The sequence below is a fragment of the Schistocerca gregaria genome, chromosome 2 (assembly GCF_023897955.1).
Source record: "Schistocerca gregaria isolate iqSchGreg1 chromosome 2, iqSchGreg1.2, whole genome shotgun sequence".
Lineage (NCBI taxonomy): Eukaryota > Metazoa > Arthropoda > Insecta > Orthoptera > Acrididae > Schistocerca > Schistocerca gregaria.
The window spans coordinates 230,110,797-230,135,513 of NC_064921.1; the positions used below are offsets into that span (position 1 = coordinate 230,110,797).

The 24,717-nt window shown below is 42.9% G+C and overlaps 1 protein-coding gene across 1 annotated transcript in view; it reads right to left on the reverse strand.

The window, feature by feature from the left end:
• Positions 1-328: 328 nt before the first annotated feature.
• Positions 329-24,717, reverse strand: part of LOC126336108 (uncharacterized) — a 64,466-nt gene continuing 40,077 nt past the window's right edge. The window contains exon 3 of the mRNA XM_049999587.1: positions 329-785. Coding sequence (XP_049855544.1) covers positions 677-785 — 109 coding nt within the window. The 3' untranslated portion in view covers positions 329-676. The remainder of the gene's footprint in view (positions 786-24,717) is intronic.

The window sequence follows — 24,717 nt, forward strand, 5'->3', positions numbered from 1 at the left end:
TCTACTCAAGTTTATCAATACAGGCTGGGCCAAATGAATGACAAAGTCAATATGTAGAAATATGGACATAAAGCAGAGTAAGAACGCACAGCTATACAAAGAAGACACAGAAGCAAAAGTACACAAAAAGGATGGACAGAGAGGGGAAGAACACAAAATAAATGACATACACGCGAAAGTACACGAAGCAAATCTCTCTCTCTCACACACACACACACACACACACACACACACACACACACACACACACACACACACACACACACACACACACACGAACGAACGTGAGTAAGGGTAATATATTCTTCACCAGCATAATCTACACAAGCTATTTTGAGCAATTTAATTAATGTAGTACCATTTTAGACAATAGAAAAATATAACTTCAATTTTGGAGACTATACTAATACTGACATCTTCAGTACACCACAATGTATGAAAGTTTTTCACATTCTGTTTGTCATTCATAAAAAAAAAGATACTTAATATGAATTGATGGAGTGTCTTGGAAAAATGCTATTTGTAACAATATAAAATGTGACCACATATGGAGATTTCGGTATTTCTCACATGTCTTAAAAACAGTACTCATTATTGCTATCTAAGATTTGCTGCCATTGCCTGACCGGTTTTGTCCTTTCATCAGACTGATGTACCATCATTGTCATCGCGTAAATCACTGAACTGTCTTTGGTGTGGAGACGCCCCAAGATTCCTCTGCAACAACGGTACGCACTTTTACCAAGCTGCCGCTTATCTCCGATCTTTTCAGCCTATCTGGAACCCTGTGAACAGAATACATAAAATGAAAGAACAAAAATTCTATATTAATTTATATGCAATAGGTATAGTATGTAGAGAAGGAATGTCTGGATTTAATATCCAGTAAATGTAGAAGAGTGCTAGATCATACTGGATGGTAGCGATGAAACTATGACCATTTCAAGGAACCCATTATCGCATTCGACTTCAACTATAGGAAAACTACAGAAAACTTAACTATGGGAATTAGGATGGAGGCTTTAGATCTGCTGCTTGCAAATGAGAGCACGTGGACTTTACGTTAGACGTAAGCTGACATGTCTTCATATTAATGTCTGCACTAGCTACGACTCCATACATAATCCACTAGCAGATAATAATATGCATGAATTTGAACAAGTCTGTTATTACATTCTTTTATGAGTGAGGGAAGAATGGCTGTATGCCTCTTAAGTTTTCTAATTTTCTAGTATCTCGCCCCCTTATTCGTGGTTCCTACGGCAATTAATTTAGAGAGGCAGTACTGCATTCAATTTATTCATACTGATTATCTAAATTTGTTATACAGCGTACTCAGAGCAGAGGATCAAATTTCTTGCGTTCAAATTCCATTAGACCTTCAACTGCTTTACACCAGTCTATTACTAGGTAAGCGATAAATTAATTGTTTTTATGTTTTTTGATACGCATTTAGAATGACTCAGAACTGTGCAGCAAAACTTTTTGTTTACTGTTTCCTTGAACGTGCGCTACAGTTTCGAAGAACCCTCCCCCGATATCGAAGTATCGTGTAAGGTCTTACCCCTAAATATTAAAATAACGACATGCAGACCTTTGAACGTAGCTTTTAACTGGATACTAGTGCGTACACTTTTTTGTTACGGGAATTATCTTGGAGTCACCCTAACAGAGAGAGAACCACCGTTCAACGAACGAAGAAGAAGAAATCTCCAAGCCATTCTGTCTTTCCACACACAGTTGCTGTAATAAAGCTTTCCTGTAGACAGCACAATCAGACATTCTGACAGTGCTGCTCACCGCATCTATTAACGTATATTGCCAATATTAACATTACTATTTCACTTCATTGGTGTACACCATGTGATACTTCAATCTGTTGAAAATTTTATATCCAGTAAGATACGCTGATTTCTAATACGGAAATCATGTTTGAACTGCTCATATTCGTCAATATATCATATATTATTGTATTTATTTTTATTAACCGAAAGAGCGCTGCACGGTGTCAAATGCCTTCCAGAAATCTAGGAATTCTCTCTCTCTCTCTCTCTCTCTCTCTCTCTCTCTCTCTCTCTCTCTCTCTCTCTCTAAGCCCACATACTCCCGAAACCATTTCTTCTACTCCTTCCTCCTTCCCTAAAGCCGCATTCCAATCCCCATTACTATTAGATTTTCATCTCCCTTTACGTTCTGAAGTACCCTTTCAGTATCCTCGACATCCTTCATATCTTCAGATTACGACGTCGGCAAGTATACCTGAACTATCGTCGTAGGTGTTGGTCTGCCGTCGATTCTGATTAGAGCAACCCTGTCAGTGAACTGTTCACTTTAACTCTGCCCTACCTTCCGATTCATAGACGAATTTTACTATCGTTACTCCATTATCAGCTACTGTCGATATTACCCTACACTTGTCTGAATGTTTTCTTTATATTTCACTTCACTGAACCCATTTTATCTAGCATTAGTATTTCCCCTTTTCAGATTTTCTAGCTGCCCTACCACGTTCAAACTTCTGACATTCCACTCCCAGCCTCTTAGAACTTTATCCTTTCGTTGATTATTCCGTCTTTTCCTCATGGTTACCTCCCCCTTGGCAGCTCTCTCCTGGTGATCCGAGTGGCACAATCTTGCCAGGCAATATGTCCCGTAGATTCACATTATGTGTCTATTGCAGTGGTTTCCATTACCTTCTGGATCCTCGTGCCGTTTATTATTGCTGGTTCTTCCACCTTTCAGGGGTAATTTCACACTGAAAGTTGAAGAGGGTTCAATGAACCTCTGTCCGCTCCTCCGCCGTATTTGGTAAGGCCGTTGCAGAAAGAGGGTGACTTCTTATGCCGGTTATCTTCGACTACCACTGCTGATAACGATCATTCAAAATTTAAGCAGTGGTGAGGTTGGAACACAGGAGCAAAAACTGTTAGACAAGTAGCCAACGATGCTACCTCTACACCAATATTAGCAATATTAGTCTGTAATCACGTCCACTTTTTTTATCATGATGCCCACTACGGGTATTTTCCAATTACACTTAATCAGTGGATACACTTTGACCTTGGCCGGCTTTGATTATGTTTCAGTCTAGAGCAACATAAGACTTTTTACACATTCCTGAAGTCCGTCAACGGGGTAAAACACTGCCTTGAAAACTAATGGCGTTTTTATATTTATGAATGAGCACCGTTGAAACGGTAACAGATAAACTTCTAATAAACTTTCTATGGTTTTTAACGTGCATTACAGCAGTGCACCCAGATTTTTCGGAAGTCTTTTTTGGAAACCCCTCCATCCCCCTTTTGTGTTTCATTTCGATATCTGACTAATATCGAAACATATAGCATTGTTAATACCAAAGTCAATCCCGCGTATGCGGAAGTACTATTGCAATTGTTTGATGTGCTTTGTACACAAAATCGAAGTACAATCAACAGTTTTTTACCTGAATGACACTGCACTTCATTATCGTACAAATTTACAACAATTTTACAACAGTAAAGCATACACAACTTCAAATGTAACGAATCTGAAAATGTTACAACTTGACTTCAAAAGTAAATACACCAAATGCAAAAAAGGTAACACAAGTACAACATGCTTTTACATTTGATGTATTTATTTTTGTCGTCAAGCTTTAACATTTTCACATTTGTTATATTTGAAGTTGTTAGTGCATTGTTGTCTTAACATTATTGCAATTTTGTACAACAATGAGGAAGTGCAGTGTTGTTCAAGCCCAAAATGTTCTGAATGCACTTTGATTTTACGTACGAAGCACTTCAAACAATTGCAACATCACTTCATCATAAATTATTAAATTTGGTATTGACGTTGCTATGCCGCTGTTTTTGTTTGTTATCTTCAGTCCAGAGACTTGTTTGATGCAGTCTCCATGCTACTCTATCGTCTGCAGCCCTCTATCTCCGAATAAATGCTGCAACCTACTTCCTTCTGAATCTCCTGTGCGTATTCATCTCTGTCTCCCTCTATAATTCATACCCTCCGTGTTTCCCTTCACTATTAAATTGGTGATCCCTTAATGCCTCAGAACGTGTCCTACCGCCGATCCCTTCTTCTAGTCAAGTTATGCCACAAATTCCTCTTCTCCAGAATTCTATCCAATACCTCATTCGTTGCGTAGTCTACCCGTGTAATCTTCAGTTTTCTTCTGTAGTACCACATTTCGAAAGCTTCTATTCTCTTCTTGCCTAAACTATTTATCGTCCTTGTTTCACATCCATGCATGGTTACGCTTCCTACAAACACTTTCAGAAAGGACTTCCTGACACTTATACCTATTCTCGATGTTAACAAATTTCTCTTCTTCAGAAACGCTTTCATTTCTATAGCCAGTCTACATTTTATATCTCCTCTACTTCGATCACAATCAGTTATTTTGCTCCCCAAACAGAAAAATTGATGTATTACTCTAAGCATTTCCTAATCTAATTCCCTCAGCATCATCTGATTTAATTAAACGACATTCCACTACTCTCGTTTTAACGTTGTTGATGTTCATCATATAGCCTCCTCTCAGAACAATGCTTTATTTGGATCACCGGAAATCACCAAAGTACATTCAAACGACATACCTCTTTTCTCTCTTTACAAACCTATTTATTGTTTCTATGCTGTACGTTTCGCTATTCACATGTCGAAATGAAAAACCGTAGGAGGAAGGGAGGGGATTTCGAAAAAAGGCTTACGACAAACCGGGGTTCACCGTTGTAATGTACATCAGGAACAACAGAAATTTTAATGAAAGTTTTTTGAATCATTCAGGAATATTACAATCAACCTTTTTCAAGGTAGTGTTTGACCCCTTAACGGCCACATGGGCATGTATAGAAAAAACTGTGTCTCCTGCTTGCCCTATACTAGAGTATAATGAAAGGTGATCAAAATCGAAGTACACACATCAAAAAAGTATTGCATCTCCCCAGCGCCCAGAACTCCTGAAGGTAGACGTTGACTGTGTGATATTGTATCACAGACAGTCCTTTTGACTGTTCACAGATGTCACTAAACCCGCCCAAGGTTGTAAACAACCATGCATGAACAGCGCCTATTAGGCGGAGCGGGGCTCAGATAGCCGATCAGTTGCAGTCGTGCCACCACGAAGGAGGCACACGGCTCGTGTAGTCTGTAGTTCAACTACGCCGAGACGGTCAATTGCGCGGGTCGATCGCGTCCGCATTGTTTCTTTGTGCCGGGAAGGGCTCTCAACAAGAGAAGTGTCCAGGCGCCTCGGAGTGAACCAAAGCGATGTTCTTTCGGCCATGGAGGAAATACAGAGAGTGCCTCGCTCAGTCCGCCCAAGGGCTAATACTACAGTGGATGACCGCTAGCTACTGATTAAGGCTCGGTGGAACCCTGACAAACGCCACCATATTCAATAATGCTTTCCGTACGGCCACAGGACGTCGTGTTAAGACTCAAATTGAGCGCAGTGGCTGAATCATGCGCAACTTCACTCCCGACGTCCATGGCGAGATCCATCTTTGCAACCACGACACCATGCAGCGCTGTACAGACGGGCCAAACAACATGCCGAATAGACCATTCAGGGCATCAAGTTCTCCTCAATGAAGAGTGTCGCATGTGCCTTCAACTAGATGATAGTCGGAAACGTGTTTGGAGGCAGAACAGCCAGGCTGAAGGCCTTAGACGTACTGTCCAGCGAGTGCAACAAGGTGGAGGTCGCTGCTGATTTGGGGTGGTATTATGTGAGGCCGACGTACGACGCTAGTGGTAATGGAAGGCGCCGTAACGGCTGTACGATACGTGAATGCCATCCTCCGACCGATAGTGCAGCCATATCAGCAGCTTATTGGCAAGGCATTCAGCTTCATGGACGACAGTTATCGCCCCCCCCCCCCCTAGTGAGCACGTCTTGTAAATGACTTCCTCGACTAGAGTGGCCAGCATGTTCTCCAGACATGAACCCTGTCGAAGATGCCTGGGAGAGACTGAAAAGGGCTGTCTGGGCGCGTCACCCACCAACCACTCTGAGGTGTCTGCGTCGAATCGCCTTTGAGGAAACTGACAATCTGGAGCAACAGTGCCCTGATGAATCTGTGGATAATATGCCACGACGAACACAGGAATGCATCAATGCAAGAGGATGTGCTACTGGGTATTAGAGATACCTGTGTGTACAGCAAATTGGACCACCACCTCTGAAGCTCTCGTTGTATGGTGATATAACGTGCAATGTGTGGTTTTCATGAGCAATAAAAAGGGCGGAAATAATGTTTAAGTTGATCTCTATTCCGATTTTCTGCACAGGTTCCGGAACTCTCGAAACCGAGGAGATTCGAAACTTTTTTTGATGTGCGCATATCCACCGAGTAGGTTTGTTGTTTTTGTTGTTGTGGTCTTCAGTCCTAAGCCTGGTTTGATGCAGCTCTCCATGCTACTCTATCCTGTGCAAGCCTCTTCATCTCCCAGTACCTACTGCAACCTACATCCTTCTGAATCTGCTTGGTGTATTCATCTCTTGGTCTCCCTCTACGATTTTTGCCCTCCGCGCTGCCCTCCAATACTAAATTGGTGATACCAGGATGCCTCAGAACATGTCCTACCAACCGGTCCCTTCTTCTAGTCAAGTTGTGCCACAAATTTCTCTTCTCCCCAATCCTATTCAACACTTCCTCATTAGTTATGTGATCTACCCATCTAATCTTCAGCATTCTTCTATAGCACCACATTTCGAAAGCTTCTACTCTTCTTGTCCAAACTATTTATCATCCACGCTTCACTTCCATACATGAACACACTCCATACAAGTACTTTCAGAAACTACTTCCTGACACTCATATACTCGATGTTAACAAATTTCTCTTCTTCAGAAACGCTTTCCTTGCCATTGCAAGTCTACATTTTATATCCTCTCTACTTCGACCATCATCAGTTATTTCGCTCCCCAAATAGCAAAACTCCTTTACTAGTTTAAGTGTCTCATTTCCTAATCTAATTCCCTCACCATCACCGGACTTAATTCGACTACATTCCATTATCCTCGTTTGCTTTTGTCGATGTTCGTCTTATATCCTCCTTTCAAGACACTGTCAATTTCGTTCAACTGCTCTTCCAAATCCTTTGCCGTCTCTGACAGAATTTCAATGTCAACAGCGAACCTAAGACTTTTTATTCCTTCTCCATGAATTTTAATACCTACTCCGAACTTTTCTTTTGTTTCCTTCACTGATTGCGCAATATAAAGATTGAATAAGAATCGGGGAGAGGCTACAATCCTGCCTCACTCCATTCCCAACCACTGATTTCCTTTCATGTCCACTCAACTCTTGTAACTGCCATTTGGTTCTATAAATATTGTAAATAGCCTTTCGCTCCCTATATTTTACCCCTGCCACCTTCAGAATTTGAAAGCGAGTATTCCAGTCAACATTGTCAAAAGCTTTCTCTAAGTCTACAAATGCTAATAACGTATGTTTGCCTTTCCTTAATCTAGCTTCTAAGATAAATCGTAGGGTCAGTACTTCCTCACGTGTTCCAATATTTCTACGGAATCCAAACTGATCTTCCCCAAGGTCGGCTTCTACTAGTTTTTCCATTCGTCTGTAAAGAATTCGCGTTAGTATTTTGCAGCTGTGACTTATTAAACTGATAGTTCGGTAATTTTCACATCTGTCAACACAAGCTTTCTTTGGGATCGGAATTATTATACTCTTCTTGAAGTCTGAGGGTATTTCGCCTGTCCCATACATCTTGCTCACCAGATGGTAGAGTTTTGTCAGGACTGGCTCTCAGTAGTTTTAATGGAATGTTGTCTACTCCTGGGGCCTTGTTTCGACTCCGGTCTTTCAGTGCTATGTCAAACTCTTCAAGCACTATCATATCTCCTATTTCATCTTCATCTACATCCTCTTTTATTTCCATAACATTGTTCTCAAGTACATCGCCCTTGTATAGACCCTCTATATACTTCTTCTATCTTTCTACTTTCCCTTCTTTGCTTAGATCTGGGTTTCCATCTAAGCTCTTGCCATTCATACAAGTGGTTCTCCTTTCTCGAAAGGTCTCTAATTTTCCTGTAGGCAGTATATCTTACCCCTAGTGAGATAAGCCTCTACATCCTTACATTTATCTTCTAGCCATCCCTGCTTATCCATTTCGCACTTCCTGTCTATCTCATTTTTGAGACGTCTGTATTTTTTGCCTGCTTCATTTACTGCATGTTTATATTTTCTCCTTTCATCAATTAAATTTAATATTTCTTCTGTTACCCAAGGATTTCTACTAGCCCTCGTCGCTTTACCTACTTGATCCTCTGCTGCCTTCACTACTACATCCCTCAAGGCTACCCATTCTTCTTCTACTGTATTTCTTTCCCCCATTCCTGTCAATTGTTCCCTTATCCCCTCCTGAAACTCTGTACAACCTCTGGTTCTTTCAGTTTATCCAGGTACCATCTCCTTTAATTCCCACCTTTTTGCAGTTTGTTCAGTTTTAATCTACAGTTCATAACTAATAGATTGTGGTCAGAGTCCACATCTGCCCCTGGAAATGGCTTGCAATTTAAAACCTGGTTCCTAAATCTGTCTTACCATTATATAATCTATCTGATACCTTTTAGTATGTCTAGGGTTCTTCCATGTATACATCCTTCTTTCATGGTTCTTAGATCGAGTGTTAGCTATGATTAAGTTGTGCTCTGTGCAAAATTCTACCAGCCGGCTTCCTCTTTCTTTTCTTAGCTCCAATCCATATTCACCTACCTTTCCTTCTCTCCCTTTTCCCACTACCGAATTCCAGTCACCCATGACTATTAAATTTTCGTCTCCCTCCTCTATCTGAATAATTTCTTTTATTTCATTATATATTTCTTCAATTTCTTCGTCATCTGCAGAGGTAATTGGCACATAAGCTTGTACTACTGTAGTAGGCGTGGGCTTCGTGTCTATCTTGGCCACAATAATGCGTTCACTATGCTGTTTGTAGTATCTTATCCGCATTCCTATTTTTTATTAATTATTAAACCAACTCCTGCATTACCCCTATTTGACTTTGCATTTATAACCCTGTATTCGCCTGACCGAAAGTCAGCTTCCTCCTGCCACCGAACGTCACTAATTACCACTATAACTTCGACCTATCCATTTCCCTTTTTAAATTTTCTAACCTACCTGCCCGATTAAGGGATCTGACATCCCACGCTCCGATCCGTAGAACACCAGTTTTCTTTTCCTGTTAACGACGTCCTCTTGAGTAGTCCCCGCCCGAAGATCCGAATCGGCAAGTATTTTACCTCCGGAGTATTTTATCCAAGAGGACGTCATCATCATTAGCCACACAGTAAAGCTGCATGCCCTCGGGAACAATTACGGCTGTAGCTTCCCCTTGCTTTCAACCGTTCGCAGTACCAGCACAGCAAGGCCGTTTTGGTTAGTGTTACAAGGCCAGATGAGACAATCATCGAGACTGTTGCCCCTGCAACTACTGAAAAGGTTGCTGCCCCTCTTCAGGAACCACGTGTTTGTCTGGCCTCTAAACAGATACCCTTCCGTTGTGGTTGCACCTACGGTACGGCTATCTGTTTCGCTGAGGCACGCAAGCCTCCCCACCAACGGCAAGGTCCATGGTTCATGGTGAGGGGTGGGGTGGGGGGGCGAGTAGGTTTACTTGTTAGTATATTCTCTGCAGGAGTGCCGTAAGTTCAAAACCAGCTGAGAAATATGCAGGTGGTCTATGGTTAGTGGCTAGTCTTCCTTGTATAATATGATTCTGAAGTACCCAACGTGTTTAATCAGTAAAAGAAATTTGTTTAAAATTTAGAGTATTGTTTTGTTATCATGCAATGAATCTTCGATCTGTCAAGGAAAAAAAAGGAGTAATAATCCACATTTGTAAGCGGGAAGAAGCTTTTACTGGGAAATTTATGAACATTAACATTGCTGGGAGCTGATTATGTTTCAAGTGGGACGAACAGATGGAAGTTATTTTAACACTGTAATGTACTGTCCAAAAACACCTGTGAAGAATTACAGTAGTTAAAACAGTCGATTTGTTAAGGAAACTTATTACATCCACTGGCAACGAAGAGGGCAAATCTTTTTCATTTGGAGATCAGTAACATGCTTCACTAATCACTAAACTAATTTGTCATGAATAGTCATTGTTGACTAGGAGGGTTAGAGAGCTATGAATATATATTTGCTCAATTTCTATAAGAACATGATTATAAACTACTTGTTAGCATACAGCAGCTGACATTCATCTCTAGACGAGCGACTGGAGAATTTATGACGCAAATCCACAATCCCTACGGAAGAGAGAGGATAGAGGTATGTCCTTTGAAGTTTTCCGGTGATCCAAATAAAGCATTTAGGCCCTGTTCCCATACTGAAGAAAATTGAGCCCCATAGAAAATTTTCACATGAAGTGATATTCTTGTAAATACTTAGGAGTTTATTTAAGCACAGGAGGGCTTTTGTCACATGGGTTCTATTTCCAGACGTAATGAAGTCTACAGAAATATGAATAAATTAGAATTTCAAATTTTTAATCTATTTATTTGTGTAGCACTTACAGATTAGCATTAGTAACCCATAATGAGGGGAAAAAATCAGTAAATGGTGTAATTTTTGGACAGTTACACATAATACCAGTCTGTAAGTAACTGTACAATCACTTTAATGGTTTTCATTGCAGTTTATTTGCCACTCACTGGCTGCATGTTTTAAATGACGCACAATATGTTGTATCTGCTACAGTCGCAGGTTCGAATCCTGCCTCGGACATGGATGTGTGTGATGTCCTTAGGTTAGTTAGGTTTAAGTAGTTCTAAGTTCTGGGGGACTGATGACCTCAGATGTTAAGTCACATAGTGCTTAGAGCCATTTGAACCTTCACATCTCATGTCAGAACAATGGGAGAAAACTTTTCAATTTAAACTGTAAGCAAAAGGGGGAGGGTCTAAGAAAATATACGAGGGGCGTTCAATAAGTAATGTAACAGTGTTTCTGAAAGCAGATTGGTTTTATACAGGATTTTTATTCAAGATTACAATACTACCTATTGTTGCCCCTCTTTTGGCTTGAAAACCCTGTTTTTCAACTATCTCCATTCAGTGCATCGGCCTTATGCCACGTTACTGGGAGAGTGTGTGCTCTTATAGTAACATTTTGCTGGTCGACGGCGGAGCCAACGTCCCCTTTTTTGCATAACCTTCCAATGATCCATGCAGTGTTTCCTGAGGAGTACATCCTTCATTAAGCCAAACAGAGGGTAGTCTTATGTTGGGGGGGGGGGGGGGAGGTAGGGGGGGGGGGGGAACCAGCGGACACGCCCATTTGAGCACCCCATCCGGTGAACGAGCGTGCCAGCACCACCAACAGATGTGCAGCTGAGCAGCGAGGTGTTTGATTGGTCCGTCGATAATATTGAATGAGAGTGTCCGCACGTTCCAACTTTGGCCTAGTCACGGCCGGAACGTGGGAGATCGGACAGGATTGCGCGACCTTGTCACAGTGATGACAGACGCCTTGCCCAATGACTCATCGTGCTTTTGTTCACTGCTAGGTCTAGGTAGATATTCTGCAAGTGCTTATGAATATCTACACTGCCCTGGTTTTGCGCCAAAGGAAACTCAGTGACGGCTCTCTGCTTGAAACGCACCTCTGCTACAGAGGCCACTTTGAGGCTACTTATAGCGCCGCCTTGTATCGGTACTTCATTGAACTATAGGAGTTGCAGCGGGAATACTCCATAACATCCCACGACAAATTCCATGTTCTTTCAACCCAACTTGGCAGAGACGATAGAAAAGTGATGCATTACTGACTGAACGTCCCCTCGAAGTATAGGACGTCGACAAGATGTGAAAAATAAATTGTTAGAGCTTTCAAGGAGATAGAAAAACAGGGTGGGCTACATGTCATCTGGGAGCGACTGAATGTCCTCCGCAGCCTGTCATGCAGCAGAAGGTGCACCCCCTCCCAACGAGGTTCCACCGTACACATACCACGTCAGAATCGGCAAGTTAATAATCCAACCGGAGCAGTCCAACGAATTATAACTTTTTCGGGTTGTGAGAGATGTGGGGGAGAGGGGAGGCAGCCCGAGGTACCCGCAGGCCTACAAACGCGGCGGTAAGCGACCCCCCTTCCGCCCTATGTCAACTAACAGAACCAAAACAACGAAGACTTCAAATGTAAATATACAACCCACTCCGACGGATAAAACTGAAAACTTTATTTATCGCCTGGATATTATCAGCTGAGTCAACAGCCAAACTCGGATGACCTCCACACTGACCATTTTATAGTTTCTAATTGATGAGTTTCGACCGTGGCCCTCCATTCACTGCTCCATGCCGCTAAGAGTTCGTCCACCTCTCTGATCCAGTATCTATTTCAAGGGCATTCTTCCTGGTAACATCTGTTAGACGCCGTGTATAAGCCTTTGCATTCTATAAATTGGCCATGTTAATCTGACATAAATTGTATCCCTTCCAAAACGATGAATACGGAATTCGTTAGCTGCTAAATAAAACAATCACAATTAATTCAGCTTATAGCACCCAAGTCTGCATTAAAGCCTCTGATAAACATTGACAATATCAAACTTTTTGTCTGGCAAATCTGCATGAATGATTCTAATAATTTCGTCTCAGCACAGAACAATAATATTCGCGAAGTCATATGTGACTGCTAACATGTTAGAAGCACAGTGATGGCAAAATCAGAAAGAAAGTCTACAGAATGAAGCCAGAAATTACAGAAACCCTGTAGACAAGATTTGACTGTGTCTACAGTTCGTCTCGTGTCACGGCTTGATCTCGCTATGTTATTCAGCAGGTGGAGGCTGAAGCGGCTGCAGAATTGTGCACTGGTTTCTCACGAACAACTTATATGCAGATAGTTTATTTCGGCCTGAACGGAACCTAACAGAAGAAAATCTCAACACCAAGGTGCAGTTGTGCGACAAACCTAAGTTGGTAGACTTGTTTCTACATCTGAAAGATGATGTAAATTCAAATATCGCGCCAGTCGCATACGAATGGCTTTAGAAACAGCACTATGAGGAGCGAAACCAGGTTTGCTTTAAATACCACTGCAACGGACGTGAGAGTTGCCTTTGAGATTGGACGTGGTGAGTGTATTGTTAAAAATAAAGCTAAGGAGACAAGAACGCCGTTATCAACACCTCACTGAGTGAACGAGGACTATTAATAGAGGTACGAGAAATCGGATGTTATTCTGCATCTCTTTCGATTTAACGCCACTTCGGCGACTTGCGCGTCGATGGGGATGAAATAATGATGATTAGGACAACACCCAGTTCCTGAGCGGAGAAAATCTCCGACCCAGGCGGGAATCGAACCCGGCCCTTAGGATTGACATTCTGTCGTGTTGACCACTCAGCTACCGGGTTACGGACCTGGCAGCGGTGATCACCATAAAGTATGGTACGAAGAAGACCGAGCTCCGGACGGCTAGCTGGCACTGCAGAGAGGGAAGAGCATCATGTTCGGCGTACGGTCTGGCGCTGCATCTGCAGCAGCAATGTGAGCAGCAGATAGCACCACAGTGACAAAGAACTGTTAAAAATCGTTCACTTCCATGACAGATCAGACCCGGACGCCCTGTAGCGTGTATTCCACTGACCCACACCACCGCCATTTGCAACTACAGTGGTGTCAAGCGAGGGTTCACTGGGTCGATTGTGTTTTCTGCTGGAAGTCGGTACTGCCACGGTGCCACGGATGACGGTGTGTTGATTAGGAGGAGACCAATTGAGAGCTTGCAACCAACTTACGTGCGTGCTTGACCCACTGGAGCTACACGTGCAAAACACTCGCCCACATAGGCTGTCGTAACCCAACAAGCTCTTCAGAGTGTCAACATGTTACCTTAGCATACTCTATTATCTGATCTGTTTCAAATCGAGCACATACGGGACATCATCGGATCACAACTCCAGCGTCATCCACAACCAGCATTAAGCCTAGTGACCGACAAAGTATGACAGGTATGGAACTTCATCCCACAAACTATCATCCGGCACCAGTACAGCACATTGGATGCACGTTTTCATACTTGCATTGATCTTTCTGGTGGTTACACCTCTTATTATTGTACCAGATTTCAACAAATGCAATGGTTTATCCCAGCTCACGTTGACCTGTGATCTTGCAATGTTAATCACTCATGTTCCCAAGCCAGATGTATTCCTGAAATTTCATTACACTAATTATGTTTTTGGCTATGCTCTATTTTTTTTTCAGTGTGTGAGTCCCCTAGCTCATCTGCTCGAAAAGGCGCTCAGCTTCTTGACTGATATTAGTCTGTTGGATGGTTCAAATGACTGAGCACTATGGGACTTAACGTCTGAGGTCATCAGTCCCCTAGAACTTAGAACTACTTAAATCCAACTGACCTATGGAGTTCACACACATCCATGCCCGAGGCAGGATTCGAACCTGCGACCGTAGCGGTCACGCGGTTCTAAACTGAAGCGCCTAGAACCGCTCGGCCAATGTGGCCGGCAGTCAGAGGGCTGCCAGGGGACTGCTCCGCCGAAGAAGTAATGATGTTCCTTCTGCTTATGAAGCATAATACTCGGGTTTTTGCGTTTATTTGTGTACAACATTTGGATTGGCTGAGCTATGGATATTCTGAATATCAACCAGTAAAAAGATGCCTTAAAAGAAGTTGGTTCCGTTCCTGACTGAGTACAGCCAGTTAAACAGTAAAACTTTCTCTTTGTTGCTGAAAAACTACTCCTGTCATTTTATATGGCTACTGAGGTAAGCTCTGGAAAGCACAGTCGTGTTTCTCTTTCTAACCCGCGATTTATTTATGTTATTGACGTTATGCAGTGTTGGTGGCTCTTTTTTTATCAATCTTCTGACTGATTTGATGCTAGCCGCTCTAAGTTTTTCTTGAATGTCAACCTCTTGATCTTAGAGTAGCATTTGCAACCTACATCCGTAATTCCAGTGTCAGTTTTCCGCTACTATTTTTACCCTCTACTGTTTCCTCTAGTACCATAGAAGTTAGTTAATCTGTGATGTCTTGACAGATTTCTCGTCAGCCTATCCCTTCTTGCCAGTGTTTTCCATATATTCCTTTCCTTGTCTGTGCTCTGGTGTACCACCTCATTCCTCACGTTACCAGTTCACCTAATTTTCAACATTCTTCTGTAACACCACACCTCAAACGCTTCGATTCTCTTCTTTTTAGGATTTTCCAGAGACCATGTTTCACTAGCATACAATTCTGTGCTCCATACGCACAATCTCTGAAATTTCTTCCTCGAATTAAGACTTATTGACACTAGTGGACTTATCTTTGCCGAGAACGCTCCTTTTGCCATTGCTTGTCTGCTTTAGATGTCGCCCTTGCTTCGTTCGTCATGGGTTATTTTGCTGCCTAGGTGGCAGAAATCCTTAGCTTCATGTGCTTCGTCGTTACCAATCCTGTTGTTAAGTTTCTCGCTGTTCAGATTTCTCCTACTTCTTATTCCTTTCGGCTTTCTTCGATTTACGCTCAGTCGATATTCTGTACTCATTGGACAGTTCATTCCATTCGTCAGGTCACGTCGTTCCTCTTGACTTTCACTGAGGACAGCAATGTCACGTGCTAATCTTATCACTGATATCCTTAGACCTTTAATTTTAATTGCCTCTTGGACTTTTCTTTTATTTTCATCATTGCTTCTTCGATGTATAGGTTAGATAGTAGGAGCAAAAGGTTACATGCCTGTTTTATATCCTTTTTAATCCGTGCACTTCGTTTTTCGTCTTCCACTCTTCTTGTTCCCTCTTGGCTCTTGTACATTTTATTTTAACCGTAGTTGCCTATAGCTTACCCTTATTTTTCACAAAATTTCGAGCGTCTTCCATATTACCTTGTGTAAAATGTTCAGTTTTTGCATTGCCTTGGCCCAGGCGTGTCCCACGCTCTCAAGGGTTGCTTGACTATGGGTTCTTATCTCCTGTGGACAACATTTCGAAAGCCACACCACCCCTAAGCGACGTGACTACAGTGAGCAGGTTACCAAAACAAACTACTAAAGCCTTTTGAAATACGAATATTTTTACAGAAATATTTTTAGTCGTAAAATTGTACTAGCACCATTGGAAATTAGTCCAAATATTTGTTTATATTAGTACAACATTATGATACAACATTGACATCTGTACCTGTCATTGTAGTTAAATATCCGTAACTTTTACAGTGGCTGTAACCAATGGCAATGTGAAAGTAAAGTTGAGCCATTAGTTTAGTAAAACTTACCGAATTTTTCAGAGAGTCTGTTATGGTACGACCTAAATGCTAAAGTAATTACTATAAAAATGAAGAGAAAGAAGGTTAATTCAAATTGTGTAGTAAAACATTATAGTATCAAGTAATAAATGTTAAACGCTGTGTTATTCTTTGAATTGGAAAATTTCTCTAAAACACTATCCTTATAAAACTTATTAACGAAGTCTTAAGTTATCAGCAATGACTTTCTGTCCTGTTCTTTGCCTGTTGCAGCATGTTGGATCCCACACAAGCTTTTGAAATCCTTTCCTTTGTTCCCATACATTCACTCAAAAGCTGATCACTTCATCTGCTAAGTTATTGTGAAGTCTGCATTTCGTAAGGGGTGGTAGCGTTTAAAAAGCTATTTGTTAAACAACTAAACTTCCTCCATGTAAAAACGAACTGAGTAATGTGCACATGTCAGATAAAGAAATAAAGAGAGAGAGAGAGAGAGAGAGAAATAAAGAGAGAGAGAGAAATAAAGAGAGAGAGAGAAATAAAGAGAGAGAGAGAGAGAGAGAGAGAAATAAAGAGAGAGAGAGAGAGAGAGAGAGAGAGAGAAATAAAGAGAGAGAGAAATAAAGAGAGAGAGAGAGAGAGAGAGAGAGAGAGAGAGAGCGAGAGAGAGAGAGAGAAATAAAGAGAGAGAGAAATAAAGAGAGAGAGAGAGAGAGAGAGAGAGAGAGAGAGAGCGAGAGAGAGAGCGAGAGAGCGAGCGAGAGAGCGAGCGCTAGCTATGTTCCGACGTAGTTTGGTTTGGTTTTGTTTATGGCGCAAAAACAACCTTTGTCATACGCACCCCAAGTGAAAACTATAGAACACGAAGACAGTGAAGAGTTAAAAACGACTACACGTCAGACCCAATTGACATACGACAGCTAAAAACAGGCACTTGGAAAAACGGGTAAAAAAAAGGCACCGTACAGAAACGGAAGCCCAAAACGAAAAATTAAATGGCCTTCACCATATTGCTTTGGCGGATATAAAGTAACAGCCCGCAAGTCATTTGCTGAAACGACTGATAATTCAGACAGCAAACCCAAACGGGAATGTAAACTATTAAAACATGGGCATTCCACCAGCAAGTTGTGGACAGTTAAAACTTGGTCGCAATGTGTCCAACTGGTGGGGTAGCGCCACTTAGCAAAAGACGAGGGCTAAAAAGGCAGCGCCCAATACGCAACCGAGTTAAAATAAACTACTCCCAGCGGGAGGGCCGAGAGAAGGTCGTCCAAGCCACTGGGAGAGGCTTAATAAGCCGAAGCTTATTCCTGCTAAGGGAGGACCATTGGCGATGCCCAAGGGACACCACCTCCTCACATATCATCGGAGGGAATATAGGTACTCGCAGGCTGAGGTACGAGGACTGCAACGCTGGCAGCCTAGTTTCCTGGCAGACTGACATGACCAGGAACCCACAGAAACATGACACTGGTTCCACCAAGAGTGAACAAGTGAGAGTTTTCCTGGACCCACTGCAATATGGGATTTGCGGGGGGGGGGGGGGGGGGGGGGGGGGTGTACAGCGCACATAGGCTTTGAAGGGCACTGAGTCAGTCTGAGCAGAGGACAACTGGAAATGCTGTGTCACTGGATGTACCCCGTGGCCTGATACAAGGCAAAGAGCTGGGCTGTAAACACTGAGATGTGTGCCAGAAGCCGATATCGAAAGACACGGGTGCCAATGACGAAGGCACACCTGATACCACGGTCAGTCCGAGAGCCATCAGTGTATAAAAAGGTACGATCGCGAAGTTCCATGCGACGATCGTGAAACTGAAGTAGTGTCCTTAGGAAGCTAATGAAGGCCAAAGTTAGCATGGGCCGCTTCACGAAGCCAAAGTAGTGAAGGGTTCACACCCAACGGGAATGGCACCGATAGTGTGAAGTTAAGCCGCCGTAGCAAGTGCCGAAAGCGGACTCCAGGAGGTAACAGAAGAGGGTGAGTCCCATACTGACGACCAAAGGAATCATCAAAGAAGGACGCATAGGATGGTTGGCCACGCATAGCAGACAAACGGCTGAGAAGTCACGGCGGTAGGACAGTGCTAGCTCAGGAGCTTCAGCATACAGACTCTCAGCAAGTGTAAAAGGCGCCCGTGGCCAAACATGCAATGATGGTGGATAGTGTTGATATGGAGAAGGACAGAAGGTCAGATGCACAGATATACGTGCAGACGCATAAACAAAGCGCCCATAGTCGAGTTTCTAACGGACAATAGGACGGTACAAACGGAGGAGGGTGGTTCGATCAGCACCCCAGGAGGTATCATTGAGGACACAAAAGACATTGAGGAACCGTGTACAGCGGGCTATCAGGTACGAGGAATGGGAGGACCAAGAGTGTTTCCTATCGAGCATGAGCCCCAGGAATTTCGTAGTTTCAACGAACGATAGGTCAACAGGCCAAAGATGTAAAGATGGTGGGAGAAACCACTTGCTTCGCCAGAAGTTCATACAGATGATTTTGTCAGTGGGAAAGCGGGAGCCATTGTCGATGCTCCAGGAGTAAAGACTATCAAGACACAGCTGAAGAAGCTGCTCAGTGAGACAGGTCCATGGAGAACTGCAATAGATGGCAAAATCGTCGACATAAAGGGAGCTGGAGATGCCTGGTTGGAGACAGGCCATGATAGGTTTAATGGCGATAGCAAAGACGACGACACCCCCTCAGGGCGGAACCCTGAGGCACACCGTTTTCCTGGATAAAGGTGTCCGACAAGGCAGAACCCACACACACTTTTAAAACTCGATGTTTTGAAAATGCTTGAAGGAAACAGAGCTGGCAGCCAAGGAAGCCTCACGTGTAAAGAGTACGGAGGATACCAGTTCTCCAGCAAGTGTCTTAGACCTTTTCCAAATCGAAGAACACGACCACAGCCTGGGATTTCCGCAGAAAATCATCCATGACATGGGTGGACATACTAACGAGATGGTGAACTGCAAAACGCCGTGCTCGAAATCCACACTCTATATTCGTCAGTAAATTGCGAGACTCGAGCTAGAAGGAAGGTTTTTGTCCTTACCGGGCTCAGGTATGGGTATGACGGTGGCTTCACGCCAGAGTCCCGGAAATGTGCTCTGTGCCCAGATGTGGTTGTAGGTGTCAAGCAGAAAGTGCTTGCCACCAAGAGAAAGGTGCTGCAACATCTGAATGTGAATGGTGTCCGGCCCTGGAGTGGAGCATCGGGATGAACAGACCATGATCGAGCTCCCTCACAATGAAGGCGGCATTGTAGCACTCACGATTGGGAGAAGAGAAGGGTGTCATCCTACCTTCCTCCGCTCGTTTCCGATGGATAAGGCGGGGTGATAGTGGAAAGAGCTAGATACTTTCGCAAAATGGTGGACCAAGGTGTTGGAGATAGCAAAAGGGTCCATGATAACGTCGTCTGCTCCTGTGAGGCAGGAAATGGGGGAATGGATCTTGGTCCCAGAGAGCCGGCGGAACTGTTAAAAGAGCTAGTGAATGAAATCCAGATAGCTCGTTTGCTTTCTCGAAGAACGTGGCGACACTTTGCAATGAATGCATTTTGCCATCGTAGAATGACAGTTAAAAACGTGGAGAGCACGTCTCCGTGTGTGAATGGCATCGTGGTATGCCTCAGTACAACAAGGGGCTGGGACACGGCGTGGTAAGGAGGAAGTGCAAGGAATGGAACGCTCTGCAGCAGGAAGGATAACGTTGGTGAGAGAGTCCACCTGGGGAAATCTTCTTCTCAGATCGCCAGAGAGAAGTAAAGCTGCCAGTCAGCCATACTAAGCATACATCGGCCGTAGATGCAGATGGGGTAGGAGTTAAACGCATAGGTCATGGGAAAAGATCGCTCTAGTAGATGTCGAAAAGAACGAACCACTCAAGGCGATTGGCAAGCTGGACAGTGCAAAAGGATAGATCCAAATGTAATACATGTGCGAGGAATCAGAAAGGAAAGTGGGTGTCTCAGTGTTAAGGAAGAAGTAGTTCGTAAAAAAGGTCAGCCAACAGGGCACCTCTCTGACAGATCCTGGGAAAGCCCCAAAGGGGATGATGTGCATTAAAGTAATCGAGTAGCAAAAACGGGAGAGCTGAAGGAAGTCTGCCCAGGTGACATCGAATGACAGAGATACATAAATGGTACAGAGGGAAAAAGTAAGACAGCGAAGGGAAAGAACTGCAACAGCTTGAAAAAGGGTAGTCAGGGAGATGGGTTGACTACGAACGTCATCCCATATTAGCAGCATGACACCCCCACCAAGAGATGGAATGTCGACTTCAGGGGAAGGTCAAAACAAATCAGTGAGTAATGTGAAAGCTCGAAGCATTCGTTAGGGCGCAATTTAGTTTCCTGAAGGCAGAGTACAAGGAGATGCTGCGATGCTGAAAGCAGCCGTAAATCCTTTCTGTGGGCCCGAAGACTGCGAACGTTCCGTTGGAGGACAGTCATGAGGAGACAAGAGATGTAGGGTATCAACTCGGCGGCTGCCGAGTGACAGCCGGTGTAGAGTCGCTGCTACAGGGCACAGAAGCAGGAGGATCCTGCTCCATGGGGTCCACAGAAATTTCAGCCTGCTTCTGCTGTCGGTCTGTGGAGTCCAACGCTGGAAAGCGTTTGGTGGTGCACACCAGCGATACAGAGGGTCACTGGCCTAAGGTACCATGTGGTGACAGTCAAAGACGATCTTCGAGTTGACGAAGGGGAAGACCGTTTGCCTTTGGTGGACTTCTTCGAACCTTTCCAGTTAGAAGAAGACTTGGGTGGTGTTTGGATCGAGGAATGGACGAAGTCTTTACAGAGTACTCCTGTCCTTTCCTGCCTGTTCGTTGTGTAGCTGGTGGCTTCGCCCCTTGAGGAGATAGTTTGACGGGTTCTTGCACAGTGGGACAGGGGGATGGCGATGCTAACTTGACAATGGGCGATTACACAACCTCAGAGTTTAATTTGAGGTCACATGTCTGCGTGATCATGTTCTTCATGGAGCGAGGGGTAACAAGAACAGAACTGTAGGTGCCAGTTGGGAGAACACAGGGTTTGTGACTCGTGAATAACTTGTAAGCTACTGGTCAGACACTTTCCTTTATCCGAATCTCCTGGACAGCCTGTTCATCAAGATACACGGGACAATCCCGCCGCCAGGTAATACAGTGGGGAGGAGGAGGAGGAGGAGGAGGACGCGGCACCTACCACAGGTTACACATTTGGCTGGGTGTCGGCAAGACAGTTTAGTGTGGTTGAAACGATGACACGCGTAGCAGCGCATCAGATTCGGAATGTACGGCCAGACTGTGTGAATTTCATAGCCTGTTTTGATCTTGGACGCCAGCACCACTATCAAAGGTGAGGAAAAGAGTGTGGGTGAGCACCAAGGAGGAATCTATCTTTTTAATTACCCGATGGACGGCAAGGACACCCTGATCAGAGGAGTATGATTGAATTTTGGCCTGAGACCATCGAGCAGCCTGATGTAAATTACACCAGGGGAAGAATTCAAAGTTCTATGGGCCTCAACACGAACAAAGTAGCTGTGGAGAAGTGAGGCAGCCAGCAGGTGTTGTTATTGAGAATCAGAAGCAGCCTCCAAAAGCAAAGTGCCATTCAGTTAACGAGAGCAGGATTGCACAGGGCCTGCAATTGCATGAACACCTTTCTGAATCACATCTTAGACATGTTGCCTAAGGGAGGGGAAAAGAATAGCAAGAGGATACGCATGCAGCATGGAAGGGACAAAGCGCCACAAAAACTGGGTTTCTGTCGTAGTATCGTATAACTCAGATTCCTTACACCTGCGAGAGAGATTGTCTGTGACTCCCGATATAAAAAAAACTCTGAATATAATGTGGAACATTGCGTGTACAGTCGCAAGTTAGCTCAACGTGTTTGGGCAGAGGGACAGCTGCCCTCGGTAGTAAAAAAATCGAGTGACTGGATCAACAATGAACTTTTAACAAGCGTCATGGGACGACCGCCCCGAACAGAAATGTGAAAAAATTTACTTCTCCTTTGAAAGTTGAAGTAATATTAATATGACTGAATATTGAGTAATTACTAGAATGGAACTTTTTGGGCGAGACAAGTCCCTTCCCCAATATTTTTACACAATTACCTCTCACTGTTCCAGATATAAAATTAATTGCACCATCTGGTATAAAATCTCTGTGGCTCTGGAGAATTCCGGCGATCTTCAGCTCTGAAAATTCTTAAAATAATCGAAGGCACAATCGTACGCATTGGGGGAAGCCGTCTTGGGTGCTATGACATATTCACTCTGCAGTATGGGAATCAGTGTCAAAGTTGTGTATCAATTTCAATGAAGTTCAGAATTTAATCTCTTAAGATAGAGCATAAACGACCGTTGTGCAGGCTCTATTGATTTCCCAGGATATAAAAGTCCCAACGAGTTACGTCACGCTAAATAATGTCCTGAACCACAGACAAGGGAGAAGTTAAAATAACCAAGGAATTGAACGTACCTTTTCCATTTATGAAGCTATATCTTTTTTCGTAAAGGATTTTCCTAGCTACATTTCAGTACATGTCATCCTCTTATATGCGACTAAACGTTGTCGTAATTCATAAAACTACACTCGGTATTCAAAATGGCAATCCTACTATCAGCAATTCTATATCAGATATAGTCAGTACATTGTACACGCAATGTTCCACATTGTATCCACATAGTTTTTATGTCACGAGTCAGTCAGTCTCTTGCAGTCGTAAATAGTCTTTGAGCCATATAAATCACTTACTCACTAATGTGTAAATATTTGTGCTATTTGAGAAAATTATGATACTAAACTGTTAAACAGTCTTTAATATTGTTGTGGCAAGGTGTGATACATTGTTGGTTGGAGTCTCTCATTAGTGCTATGTTGAGTTGTGATTGTATCTGTTATATGAAGAAAGATTTATTTCGAAGGAGGGCAAGGATGAATTGATGTATATATTGAAAGGCGAAGAGAATACAAATTTTGAATAGTTTTTTCAAGATAAGTTTGAGGCAACTGTGCAGCTAGTTTGTTGGAATGATTGTTGCCAGCTAGTTAACTTTGTTCTCTTGCTCAGAGCTGAGAGTAAGACCACCCGACTTCCTGGAGTCATGAATTAACAAATCAACTGATCAAGCTGTTTGGCTTTTACAGAAATCCTCTGTTAGCGTTGTACCCATTTTAAAATATTCTTCGCTTTGTTTAGCATAGTATTGTTCATACCAATGTTGTGTGTGAATATCACGCAAGATTTACTCTGGCTTTTCGAATGAATACTTTATTCTAAAATCTTTGTCTTTGAATACATTATCATAGTAATAACCACTCTCTCCGTCCTACTGTTTAAATAAGGTTTATCGTAACAAATTACCACATTGCATCATATGGTATGCAACACTACGAATACTTTTTGAAAACTTTATTTAAAAATAGATATCTGGCTTAGCCGCTGACTGCTTGCTGTTCGCTGTTGTGCTTTAGGGAAATCTGTCAATGATAATACGGGAGGGAAGTGGCAATTTCTTAAGGGTTTTTACGTCTGTTGCACGTTTAATATAAAGACAAGTTGTATTCAGACCAGATACACTACAATTCAAATTAGGTTCTGTGTAGTCAAAGGTTAGCATACGACTTTAAAAACAGTTTGTGGGTACGTAGTTTTGTTAATACGTAGTCTTTTGTAAAGTGGGAAATAAAGTTGGGCTAAATTTTGAATTCAGTCAGTCTCAGAGGTCATTTCCGGATGCAACTGACAGTGGGTTAAAAGACACGCTAAATATTGGGTTCGACTCCATTCTGCTTGTTTCCGTTGCATCAGGGTAAAGATATTGTTTTACTTGTTTCCACAGCAGAAATCTTTCCTGTCTTAGATCGTTTGGTTCATTTCTGGGAGTGGACCAAACAGAGATCATCGGTCCCATCCGAGTAGGGAAGGAAATCGGCTGTGCCCCTTCAAGGGGAGACAGAGCAAGTGAGCTTCAAAAATTTGGTTTTTAGATTTTAAAATATTTCAAATGCCTGGTCTTTTCTGCGTGAACAATGTTTGTTTTATATAAATAAGAATTTTTTTGTGAGATATGATGGTTTTCCTGACGATCTGTGAAAGTTGGCGGTTAAATGCCACGGTTTCCTTTTTGCGCCATGCAAAGATAATGCACAGCAGTCTTTTACGCCTTGAATATTATTTCATGCTTCTATTTTATCGTTTCATTGTTTCCTACCCTGTATCTACTATCGACACTCTTTTTTCCTATCGTATTTGTTATTGTTTTCGAGTGTTAATGGTTGTACTTAGGAGGCAGGCAAACTTATCTGCAATACTTGACATTCCAAATCCTCCTGCAAAATTTATGACTTAACAATAATGTTACTGGTACTGCTGTTGATGAAGTTCGTAACACCTCAATGAAGGAAGCAGCTGAAGAAGCACTCAAGGAAAATGCTGAGAGTGAAAGTGGTGATATTTGTGCA